Raw genomic sequence first — 12,955 nt, 5'->3', positions numbered from 1 at the left:
AGATTCTGATTATAGAAATCTGGAGTCCTGTAAAGATTGTAATTAATTTAGCCTCCAACTAATAAAAATAAATGGAAGATTAAAAAAAAAATTTTTAAAAAAAGACTGTAATTATTGTGATGAGAATGATATAAAGTATTTTTGCAAAGCATCTAGTAGCCCATATATCACAGAAATATGTTCATTGTGAAATTTAAGTTTTCATGGGCATTGTTATTTCTTCCTAAAGGTACTGGAGACAGAGCATGACAGGAAGAAATCAAAATGTTGTCGCAGAGTTCCTTCTGCTGGGACTACCCATCGAGTCAGAGCATCGAAACCTGTTCTACGCCCTGTTCCTGGCCATGTACATCACCACCGTCCTGGGGAACCTTCTCATCATTGTCCTCATTTGCCTGGACCCCCACCTCCACACACCCATGTATTTGTTTCTCAGTAACCTGTCTTTCTCTGACCTTTGCTTCTCCTCTGTCACAATGCCCAAATTGCTTCAGGACATGCAGAGCCAAGACCCGTCCATCTCTTATGCTGGCTGCCTGACACAAATGTACTTCTTCCTGTTCTTTGCAGACCTGGAGGACTTCCTCCTTGTGGCCATGGCCTATGACCGCTACGTGGCCATCTGCTTCCCCCTGCACTACACCACCATCATGGGCCCCAGGCTCTGTTCCTTCCTGGTGGTGCTGTCCTGGGTGCTGACCACGGTCCCTGCCATGTTATACACCTTGCTCATGGCCAGACTGTGTTTTTGTGCAGACAATGTGGTCCCCCACTTTTTCTGTGACATGTCTGCTCTGCTGAAGCTGTCCTGCTCTGACACTCAAATTAATGAGCTGGTGATATTTGTCGTTGGAGGACTCATTATTGTCCTGCCATTCCTACTCATCATCATGTCTTATGCACGAATTATTTTCTCTATCCTTAAGGTCCCTTCTGTCAAGGGCATCTGCAAAGCCTTCTCCACCTGCGGCTCCCACCTCACTGTGGTGTCCCTGTTTTATGGGACAATTATTGGTCTCTACTTATGTCCATCAGCTAATAATTCTACTCTTAAGGAGACTGTGATGGCTATGATGTACATGGTGGTGACCCCCATGCTGAACCCCTTCATCTACAGCCTGAGGAACAGAGACATGAAGGGAGCTCTGAGAAGAGTCTTTTGTAAAAAGAAATTTCACTTCTTTCTATGATGGTGAAGTTGGTAAAATTTATGATGGTAAATGTCTACATAATTTTATCCAGTAGATATGTTGATATTAATATTGGGATATTAACCCTGACTTTTTTTTCAATGATCTTTTTGTTACAATTTCATAATAAGATATTGTCCAATAAGTAAAAGAGATAAAGTGGAGGTTTGTAGTTGGACTTGGAAAGGGGATGTCCATGACCTACAAGTCGTCCTCTTTCTTTCTCTTCAGGTGACCCTAAGAAGAATTCTTTTTAAACTCCCAGTTAATCTTCATGTCAACCCCCCCTTTTTAAAACTGCTTCCAATGTTTAATTTACTGATAAAATTAATACACTTTTTATTGAGCATGACTTCTCTCCTCTGAATGTGTTTTAGCATGTACAACACCATATTGTTAACTGTAGGTACTATCTTATATTTTACTACTTACTCATTTTATATAACAGAAATTTCATACCCATAAAAAATCAGCTTTCCATTTTCTCCTCATTCCAGCTCCTGACAACCACCATTCTGTTCTCTCTTCTATGAATATAACTACTTTGATAACTCACATCTAAAATGGAATCATTCAGTGTTTGTCCTTCTGTTAGTGGTTTATTTCTGTAAGTGCTATGTCCTGTAGGTTCATCCACATAGTCAGCCAATTCAAATATTTCTTTTTTTAAACACTGAGTGATATTCCTTTATATGCATATACCACATGCTCTCTATCCATTTATTGGTTAATAGACATTTGAATTGTTTCCATATCTTGGCTATTGTGAATATTGTTGACATGAATACTGAAGAGTGGGTATCTCTTCATATTCCTCATGTCATTTCCTTTGGGTATACACCCAGAATTGGGATTGCTGGATCATGTGGTAGTTCTTTTTTTTTTTTTTTTTGAGAACAGTCACAATGGCCCTGATAGTTACACCAGATGAACATTATATGAAAAGTGCAGATCAATATCCCACTAGTTTGTTGTCTGTATCTGTGAGTCTGTTTCTGTTTTGTATATATATTGAATTTCACATGTAAGTGACATTATATAGTATTGGTCTTTGTCTGACTTATTTCAATAGGCATAATATTCTTTAGGTCCGTCCACATTGTTGCAAATGGCAGAATTTTGTTCTTTTTAATGGCCGAATAATGTTCCATTGCATATATAGTCATAGCTTCTGTATCCATTCATCTATTGATGGACATTTGTGTTTCTTCCACATCATGGCTGTTGTAAACAGTGCTGCATGTATCTTTTTGAATTAGTATATTTGTTTTTTTTTCTAGATATATATCCAGGAGTGGAATTGCTGGATCATATGGCAGTTCTATTTTTATTCTTTGATGAACCTCCATATTGTTTTCCTCAGTGGCTGCACCTATTTACATTCCACCAACAGTGTAAAAGGGTCCCCTTTCTCCACATCTTCTCCAACATTTTTATTTGTGTTCTTTTTGATGATAGCCCAATCTAATAGGCGTGAGATGATATCTCATTGCAGTTTGACTTGCTTATCACCAATAATTAGCAATGTTGAACATCTTTTCATATGCCTGTTGGCCATCTGCATGGCCTGTATGGCCATCTGTATGCCTGTTGGCCATCTTTGCAAACAGTTCATATCCTCTGTCCATTTTTAATGAGGTTTTTTTTTTTTGCTTTGAGTTATATGAGTTTTATAAAAATATATTTTAGATATTAACCCTTTATCAGGTATATGATTTTCAAATATTTGCTCCCATTAAGTGTGTTGTCTTTGCATTTTGTTGGTGGTTTTCTTTGCTATGCAGAAGTTTTTTAGTTTGATATAGTTCCCATTTATTTCTGTTTTTGTTGCTTATGTCTTTGGTGTCATATTCAAAGAATAGTCACCAAGACCTATGTCAAAACTTTACTGCCTATGTTTCTTCTAGGAGTTTTTTTAGTTTTAGGTCGTAGTTTAAGCATTAACTCATTTGAATTAAATTCTTTTGCATTTCCAGTTCCCCAGTGCCATTTATTGAACAGGCTGTCCTTTCTCACTGTATTTTTAAAGTACCATCTTATTAATATAATAGCACCAGAACTTTAAATGCTTGGATATAAATCATACACAATATATACAAGGTCCATATCTTGAAATCACAAAACTCTGATTAAGAACTTATTGAGAGCTAAAGAAATTGATAGATACAACATGTTCATGGAATGAAAGAGTTGACATTGTTAAGATGTTGACTCTTCTGAAACCAATCTAGAGATTCAACACATTTCAGTTAAACTCCAGAGGACTTTTTGGTAGTATAAATTGACAATAAGATTACAAAATATACATGTAAAGGCAAAAAAACTAAAAAAGTAAATTTACTATAGCTAAAAGATTAAAAATGGTGGCATTAGAGAAATACGGATCAATATAGAGAGTATAGAATACATTATAGAATTCAAAAACTAAATTCAATCATGTATCATCCATTGATCACTGACAAATGTGCAAAGACAATTCAGTAGAAAATAGTCTTGTCGACCAATGATGCTGGAGAACTTGGATTTCCATGTGAAAAAAACAAACTTCAATCCACACGTCATGTTAAAAAAAACAATTCACTCTTGATGGATCATTTGCCTAAATATTAGTATGAATACTGAGACAGTTTCCCATGACACTGTGTTTCACGGAGTCAGAGAAGCCCCAGAGCAGGAAGCTTGAACCACGTGGAGCAGAGTGGAGGTGAGGTGCCATCAGGTTGCACTGCTGAAGCTTGCTGAAGCCACTGCAGCTGGCTACTAAGCCATGGCGAACAGGAGATGAAGCTGAGAGAATTGAAAAGATGCATAAGAAGTGTCTCATAGGTCTCAAGGGAGGAGTGCTTCTACCAAGGGATAGAACAGTGCTTTCATTGAATTGGAAGTTGAGCAAATCACCTGGACACTTTGTGGTCCTTATGTGAAAGAAAGAAAGTGAAGTCCTTCAGTCGTGTCCGACTCTTTGCAATCCCATGGACTGCAGTCTTCCAGGCTCCTCCATCAATGGGATTTTCCAGGCAAGAGTACTGGAGTGAGTTGCTATTTCCTTCTCCAGGGGATCTTCCTGACCCAGGGATCGAACTCAGGTCTCCCGCCTTGTAGACAGATGCTTTACCGTCTGAGCCACCAGGGAAGTCACTTATGTGAACCCATGTGCAAAGATTAACATTACCTGAGCCTGGGTTAGTGCTATAGATTAGAAAGGGAAAACGGGGTATCTCCACACAACTGGGTCAGAGAGGACCATGTTTGCAATTCTAGGGAATTCTCTGAGTGCCACTTAGTATTTTCTATTTAAAAATAAATATCAATAAAACTATAACAAGTCAATAAGGCAAGACCAGTGAAGATGCTGATTCACTAGGAATGAAGATTTGTATTATGTGATCATGTGAGAACCCCATACAGCTGTGAATGGGTAGTGAAAGAAGGTGTTATGGCTTTGTGGCCATAGTTAACTGGTGCATAAGGAAGAGCTGGAAACTAGGAGATATTCTGACAAATTTGGGGAGTATTAGAGATGATGGTGGGCTACATAGGTGGTGCAATGATAAAGAAACCACCTGCCAATGTAGGAGATGTGGGTTCAATCCCTGGGTCAGGAAGATCCCCTAGAATAGGAAATGGCAACTCACTCCAGTATTCTTGCCTGGAAGATTCCATAGACAGAGGAGGCTGGTGGACTATGGTCCATGGGATCACAAAATGTCAGACATGACTGAGCGACTGACCATGCACATACATGCAGAGATGATGGTGGTTGCAGGTGCCATTAATGTTTTCTCACAGAGGCAAGAAGGCAGAAGTACCTCAACAGGAGTCAAGCTGGATTTTCTTTTATGTCTTGGCTTGAGAAAGAATTGAACATGGCCGGGGAGAGTTTACCTTTTTTTCTTATTCTAGTACTTTCTATTTATCTGCATATAGGTGTGTCAGAGATATCTACTTATTGTTAGCTGCAGCTGATTCTTGGGAAATGGTGTTGCATTGAGAGATTCTGCCACCTTGAGAATCTTTCCAAATTATGCATCTTTTTTGACACTTTGCCCTAACCACTGACGGCTTTTTGTTGCCCACAGAAAACAATCTGCTACACCCCTCAGATATTTTAGGATACTCACAGTAGGGTTCCTACTTGTTTTATGATTTCACGAACCATCCTTTTTGCCTCCCAAAGTGTAGGCTCCAACCACAAATGTCCCATGTTCATTCCCCAAACAGGCAGTGATTAAGCTTTCATGTATGAGCTTCTCTCCATCTTCACCTTCCCCCAAATAGTCAGGCCTGATCAGTGATTGTAATCAGTCGCTGCTCCACAACCCTGAGAGCATTTGTCCTAGAGGAAGTGAAAGTGTTAGTTGCTAAGTTGTGTCTGACTCATTGGGACCCCATGGATGGTAGCCCACCAGGTTCCTATGTCCATGGGATTTTTCCAGGCAAGAATACTGGAGTGCATTGCCATTCCTTTCTCCCAGGATTGTACCTGTGTCTCCTGCATTGCAGGCAGATTCTTTACCATCTGAACCACCGTGGGAGGTGGTGTCCTAGAGAGGCCTTGGGTAATTACTTTGACTTTAATGAATTCCTCCAGGATCTATACTCCTCTGGGATCCAGGGCCCCTTAGGCCCAAGGATGTACAGAATGGGAGATGTGACAAAAGATATCACCTGTACAGACACAGGAGATGGCTACAGAGGCTGATATCTCACATGCTTTAGTGAATAAAGTAGAGTAGGATCTCAGGTCAGGGTCCTGAAGTCACCCTCATACACTGGGTAAGTTGGGCAGAAGGTGAATGAGCTGGTCATTTAGGGTTCTTACAACCTGAGGGTCTTGATTTCCCAGGTTGAATGGTGTTCAGTAGGAGAGTTTTTCAAGTATGGTGATGCTTTTCTTTTCCACCTCTATACTTCCCCAAATTTCACTACATTGGAGAATTTTTTTACTAATGTTCACTCATTTAATCTATTTTTATTAATGATAGCATTCTTATGTATTACTTACCATATCATTTATTCCTATAGCATTGTGTAGTTTCAGTATACTAACAACTCTTAAGGTAGGCATTAATGCCATACTTCTGAACCCTTGTTTTATTTTAGAGTCACCTTGGAGCTTAAAAAAAACTCTGTATGGACTTCCTCTCAAAGACTGTGATTATATTTATCTGAGGGGTCAAGTGATCTTTGTTTTTAAAAGCATCATGTATTCTTCCTACTCACTGTGAAACCCATGGACTACAGCATGGGCATTACTTGGGTGCTGATTAAAATGCAGAAGCAGACCTACTATATAAAAATCAGTGCTTTATTAGCACTCCCAGGAGATTTTTCAGGGATATTAAATTTTAGAAGCATTGCCCTAGATTTACTTAAGTGCCGTTCTAGCTGAGAACTACTGACTTAATGGGTGAAGAAGGTGAGAGGCTCATGGCACCATCAGTGACGACATCCCCAAGTACTGTCTCTGGTTTGTGATTGCTAATCACAGTCTTAATACAGATGTGAACCCCAGTCACACAAATGAGGTCCTGCTCATTTGCCAGGGAAACAAAATTTTGAGAAACCAACTGTTTCTTCCCAGTGTTATGTCTTTATGTAATATCCGTGTGTAAAACCTATTGACATGGCCGATCAGCCAGCATCAAGGGGTGAAATCCCAGCTGTTGGATTCAGTTATGTTTTTAATGAAGGAGCTTCCCACATCTAATTGGTGTCTTTTTCTCTACTGTAAGGTGCACTGAGGAGTGTTAGGCTTCTCCAGAGAAGAAGATCCAATAGAGAATTTTATCTATACCTATCCATATATGTGCATATATCTCTATTACCTATATCATTTGTATTAGTGTAATAGTAGTGTGTTTAAAGGGCTTCTCAGGTAGCTCAGTGGTAAAGAATCTGCCTGCCAGTGCAGGAGATGCAGGAGATATGGGTTCAATCCCTGGGTCGGGAAGATTCCCCTGGAGAAGGAAATGGCAACTCGCTCCAGTATTCTTGCCTGGGAACTATCATGGACAGAGGAGCCTTGTGGGCTACAGTCCATGGGATCACAAAGAATTGATACAACCAAGGGACTGAGCGTGCCGTGTGTCTGAGGTATGAGAATAAATACGATGGGGACAACATTGCTCCATACATTCTGTAATACAGGGTCAAATTTAGTGCTAAATGGTTGAGGGTAGTGAGTTTCTGTCTGTGAGGAGTTAGTAAGAGTAGTGATTCTAACTCAAAAGGAGTTTTGCTGGCTTTAAAGTTGGAGGAATGCACGTCACAATCTGAAGCACAACCAATGGCTATTTATGAAACACCACCTGTATCCAGGCACTGGGCCAGGTGCTGGCTCCATGGCAGCTGTGAAGGCAGACATGACCCTTTCCTACGTGGAGATTATAATCCAGTGAAGAAGGCAGCTATATAGAAATAACCCCATTGTCATGGAGTGCTGTGGGGACAAGAAGGACGCTTGGAAACATAGCAGTGCATTCTCCCCTGGTCTGGGGGAGATAGGGAAGGTTTGCAGGGCAAATGACATGAAATACATGGGAAGCCATGGGAAGAGGGAGCAGAAAGGGGAGAACACTAGGGAAGAGGAACAGTGAGTGCAAAGTGCTGGGGCAAGAGTGTTGTGTTTAAGTCCAGCTTTGCTGGAGAGTGAAATGTGAGTACAGTTGTGGGGCCAGATGAAGCTGCAGAATTAGGCAAAGGTCAGGTCATGAGTCACCTTTTTTTTTTTCCATTTATTTTTATTAGTTGGAGGCTAATTACTTTATAATATTGCAGTGGTTTTTGCCATACATTGACATGAATCGGCCATGGATTTACATGTATTCCCCATCCCGATCCCCCCTCCCACCTCTCTCTCCACCCGATCCCTCTGGGTCTTCCCAGTGCATCAGCCCTGAGCACTTGTCTCGTGCATCCAACCTGGGCTGGTGATCTGTTTCACCCTTGATAATATACATGTTTTGATGCTGTTGTCTCGAAACATCCCACCCTCGCCTTCTCCCACAGAGTCCAAAAGTCTCTTCTGTACATCTGTGTCTCTTTTTCTGTTTTGCATATAGGGTTATCGTTGCCATCTTTCTAAATTCCATATATATGCATTAGTATACTGTATTGGTCTTTATCTTTCTGGCTTACTTCACTCTGTATAATGGGCTCCAGTTTCATCCATCTCATTAGAACTGATTCAAATGAATTCTTTTTAATGGCTGAGTAATATTCCATGGTGTATATGTACCACAGCTTCCTTATCCATTTGTCTGCTGATGGGCATCTAGGTTGCTTCCATGTCCTGGCTATTATAAGCAGTGCTGCGATGAACATTGGGGTGCACGTGTCTCTTTCAGATCTGGTTTCCTCGGTGTGTATGCCCAGAAGTGGGATTGCTGGGTCATATGGCAGTTCTAATTCCAGCTTTTTAAGAAATCTCCACACTGTTCTCCATAGCGTCTGTACTAGTTTGCATTCCCACCAACAGTGTAAGAGGGTTCCCTTTTCTCCACACCCTCTCCAGCATTTATTGCTTGTAGACTTTTGGATAGCAGCCATCCTGACTGGCGTGTAATGGTACCTCACTGTGGTTTTGATTTGCATCTCTCTGATAATGAGTGATGTTGAGCATCTTTTCATGTGTTTGTTAGCCATCTGTATGTCTTCCTTGGAGAAATGTCTGTTTAGTTCTTTGGCCCATTTTTTGATTGGGTCATTTATTTTTCTGGAATTGAGCTGCAGGAGTTAATTAAACTTAAAAGCTTTTGCACAACAAAGGAAACTATAAGCAAGGTGAAAAGACAGCCCTCAGATTGGGAGAAAATAATAGCAAGCGAAGCAATAGAAAAAGCATTAATCTCAAAAATATGAGTCACCTTTTGAAGGGAATTTGCCTTTATGTTAAGAGCAATGGGAATCCACAAAGACTTCATGGAGAATGGTTACCTGTTCTTCATCCTCAAATGTCTACTGTGATGAAGGATACTGATGTGTTTCAAGTATGGAAGCAGGGAGTTGAATTAAGAGGTTGTTCCAAATATTGAGATAGACATATACACCCTACTATACATAAAATAGATAACTAATAAGAATCTACTGTAAAGCCCAGGGAACTATACTCAATACTCTGTAATGGCCTATATGGGAAAAGAATAAAAAAAAAGAGTGGACGTTTGTACAGATAGAACTGATTCTGCCTGCCAGTGCAGGGGACGCAAGATATGCGAGTTTGATCCCTGGGTCAGGAAGGTCCCCAGGAGTAGGAAATGGCAACCTGCTCCAGTATTCTTGCTTGGAAAATTCCATGGTCAGAGAAGTCTGCCAGGCTGCAGCCATGGGGTTGCAAAGAGTTGGACACCCACCAACCCACACACACACACACACCCACACACAACTGATTCACTGTGCTCTACACCTGAAACTAGCACAACAATGTGGATCAACTATATTCCAATAACATTTTTTTAAGATGGTTCAAATAGTATAAATGAGATGTGATGTCAAGCTGACCTAAGGTGGTGATGGTGTGGATAAGGAGTGAATGAAGGAGAAAGAATTTCTAGATCTTGTTGACAGATGTTGGGTATTGACAACAGAAAGGAGGAAATGAAAGAAGACTCTCATGTTTCAATCTGAATAACCTGGAAGTCTTTTTCTGGGATATGGACTTTTAGAGGAGGAAGAAATTGGGAGAGGCACAAAGGGATATTGTGTGTTTCTTTTGGAATCTGTTTAACTGAAGTTACCTGTGATACATCCAAGGAGAGATATTACTCAAGCAATTGAGTATCTTCTTCTATGAGTTAGAAAGACATCTACAACAAAGTTTAAATGGTAATAAGCCGTTGAAGTAGATGAGTTTTTCTTGGTGTGTGTGTGCTAAGTCTCTTCAATTGTGTCCAACTTTGAAAGCCCATGGACTGTAACTCTCCAGGCTCCACTGTCTTTGCATTGGCAGGCAGATTCTTTACCACTAGCACCACCTGGGAGGCCCTTTTCTTATGGTATAATAAAATTATAAGAGAACAGTGTTTAGGAACAAACCCTGGAATATCGATCAAGTTGAAGATAGAGACAAAACAGAAGCCAATAGAGTACTGAGGATGTCTGACCAGGCAAGTATGGGAAAAACCATTGTATTATGTGTCTCAGAAGCCAAGGGATAAAAATGCTTTAGGAAAGTTGGAATATTGTGTTGTGTTAAAGAGAAATGAAGAAAATAAGTCATTTCCAATGATAGAGATTCTGATTACAGAGAATTGGAGTCCTGTAAAGATTGTAATTATTGTGATGAGAAAGATATAAAATAGTTTTGCAAAGCATCTAAAAGCCAGTTTATCATAGAATAAGTTCATTCTGAAATTCAGGTTTTCAAGGACACTATTACTTCTTCCTAAAGATACTGGAGACAGAACATGACAGGAAGGAATCAAACTACTGTCTCAGAGTTCCTCCTGCTGGGACTGCCCATCAAGTCAGAGTATCAGAACCTGTTCTACGCCTTGTTCCTGGCCATGTATGTTACCACCGTCCTGGGGAACCTTCTCATCATCGTCCTCATTTGCCTGGACCCCCACCTCCACACACCCATGTATTTGTTTCTCAGTAACCTGTCTTTCTCTGACCTCTGCTTCTCCTCTGTCACAATGCCTAAATTTCTGCAGAATATGCAGAGCCAAGACCCGTCCATCCCCTATGCTGGCTGCCTGACACAAATGTACTTCTTCCTGTTCTTTGCAGACCTGGAGGACTTCCTCCTCGTGGCCATGGCCTATGACCGCTACGTGGCCATCTGCTTCCCCCTGCACTACACCACCATCATGAGCCCCAGGCTCTGTCTCTTCCTGGTGGTGCTGCCCTGGATACTGACCACATTCCATGCCATGTTACACACCCTGCTCATGGCCAGGCTGCACTTTTGTGCAGACAATGTGATCCCCCACTTTTTCTGTGATTTGTCTGCTCTGCTGAAGCTGTCCTGCTCTGACACTCGAGTTAATGAGCTGGTGATATTTTTTGTCGGAGGGCTCATTATCGTCATCCCATTCCTACTCATCATCATGTCTTATGCACGAATCGTGTCCTCCATCCTCAAGGTCCCTTCTGCCAAGGGCATCTGCAAAGCCTTCTCCACCTGTGGCTCCCACCTCACTGTGGTTTCCCTGTTTTATGGGGCAATTATTGGTCTCTATTTATGCCCATCAGCTAATAATTCTACTGTTAAGGAGACTGTCATGTCTATGATGTACACTGTGGTGACCCCCATGCTGAACCCCTTCATCTACAGCCTGAGAAACAGAGACATGAAAGGAGCTCTGAGAAGAGTCTTTTGCAAAAAGAAAAATCCCGTCTCTCTATGACTGTAAAGTTGGGATGATGATAAAGTTGGGATTTCTACACAATTGTATTTAGTAGGTATATTGATATCAATATTGGGATGTTAACCCAGATTTCTGTTTTCAATTATCCTTTTTTTTGCAATGACTTAGTAGGATATTGTCCAATAAGTAAAAGAGATACAGTGGAGGTATGTAGTAGGACTTGGAAAGGGGATGTCCGTGACCTCCTAGCAGGATCTTTCTCATTTTTCTCTCCAGGTTACTAAAAGAAGCTTCATTTTTAAATTTCCAATTAATCTTTGTGCCCTCCCTTCACCTTTTTTTTTATTACCATTTTCAATGTTTTATTTACTGCTGAAATAAACACTGTTGTTTATTGAGCATTTACTCATTTACTTGTGACACACCCTCTCCCCTCTGCCCTTGACCCACCACCTTGGACAGACATTCCGTGAATGAAGAGATAGAAACTGCAGAACCTGGGCCCACAGTAGGCTAATATTTACTGAATCAGACAACTCACGACGTAGTTACTTTTATCATCCTTCCATTTGAAAATATGGAGGAGACTAAAATAAACAGCAGAGTTGTGATAGCTTATAAAATAGTATTAATTTGGGATGTGCTGCCTCCTTGCCCACTGCGTGCCTCTATGGCAGCAAATTCTTGGGCCAATGGTCCTTTTCTAAACCTGGCCCTTTTGGATGTGTGAGGCTGCCATCCAGGCCACGCCATGCTCCTAGGAAGGCCACTTAGAACCCAGGTCTGCCACACTAAAGGCAGAGAGGAAAGCCTTTTCTTCAGTCTCTGTGTCCCTTTTTTAAACAATTAATTTATCATGTTTTAAAAAAGTAAAAAAAAAAAAAAACCCATGCGATATATAATACTGTGTCCTCGAGGTCAATACTATTTAAAATGCAAAATTCTCCCCTGCTTACCTCTGCTAAACTGGACTTTTAATTGTTGAATATAGATATTTATTTATCTCTTCTTGAGCAAGGGTTTGCATTATTCTGTCTCTTAACCTTGTCTCTTCTGATTTATTTTCATGTCTTCAGTGTCTTCTTGACCTGCCCTGAATCTCAAGTGAACTTTCTCTCTCCTTTGCTACAATAGTTTCGTTCATTGCTGTTGTTGTTGTTTAGTCGCTAAGTCGTGTTTACTCTTTTTTGACCCCGTGGACTTTAGCTCACCAGGCTCTCTGCCATGTTGTAGGGCAACTAAGCCCGTGTGCCACAACTGCTTAGGCCTGTGCGCCAAGAGCCTGCGCTCTGCAAAGAGAGGCCACCGCAACGAGAAGCCCACACACCCCAACTACAGAGGAGCCCCTGTTCGCGGCAACTACAGAAAAGCCCATGCACAGTGATGAAGACCTAGCACAGCCAAAAAAAAAAAAGTTAATTATGGAGTTGTGGCCATAGATAACTGCAGCAT

At 40.9% G+C, this 12,955-nt stretch overlaps 2 protein-coding genes across 2 annotated transcripts; both read left to right on the top strand.

The window, feature by feature from the left end:
* Positions 1 to 245: 245 nt before the first annotated feature.
* On the top strand, positions 246 to 1,190 carry LOC139038943 (olfactory receptor-like protein DTMT). The gene has a single exon (XM_070478405.1). It carries the CDS (start codon positions 246 to 248, stop codon positions 1,188 to 1,190), a length of 945 nt encoding a protein of 314 aa, XP_070334506.1.
* A 9,407-nt stretch (positions 1,191 to 10,597) lies between these two features.
* LOC110150335 (olfactory receptor 1E2) lies at positions 10,598 to 11,542 on the top strand. Its single transcript, XM_020913261.2, has one exon. It carries the CDS (start codon positions 10,598 to 10,600, stop codon positions 11,540 to 11,542), a length of 945 nt encoding a protein of 314 aa, XP_020768920.2.
* Positions 11,543 to 12,955: the final 1,413 nt, after the last annotated feature.

Source organism: Odocoileus virginianus, chromosome 17 (genome assembly GCF_023699985.2).
Source record: "Odocoileus virginianus isolate 20LAN1187 ecotype Illinois chromosome 17, Ovbor_1.2, whole genome shotgun sequence".
In the NCBI taxonomy this organism is placed as follows: Eukaryota; Metazoa; Chordata; class Mammalia; order Artiodactyla; family Cervidae; genus Odocoileus; species Odocoileus virginianus.
Note: the sequence above shows the minus strand (reverse complement) of the source record. Positions and strands in the feature narration are given on the sequence as shown.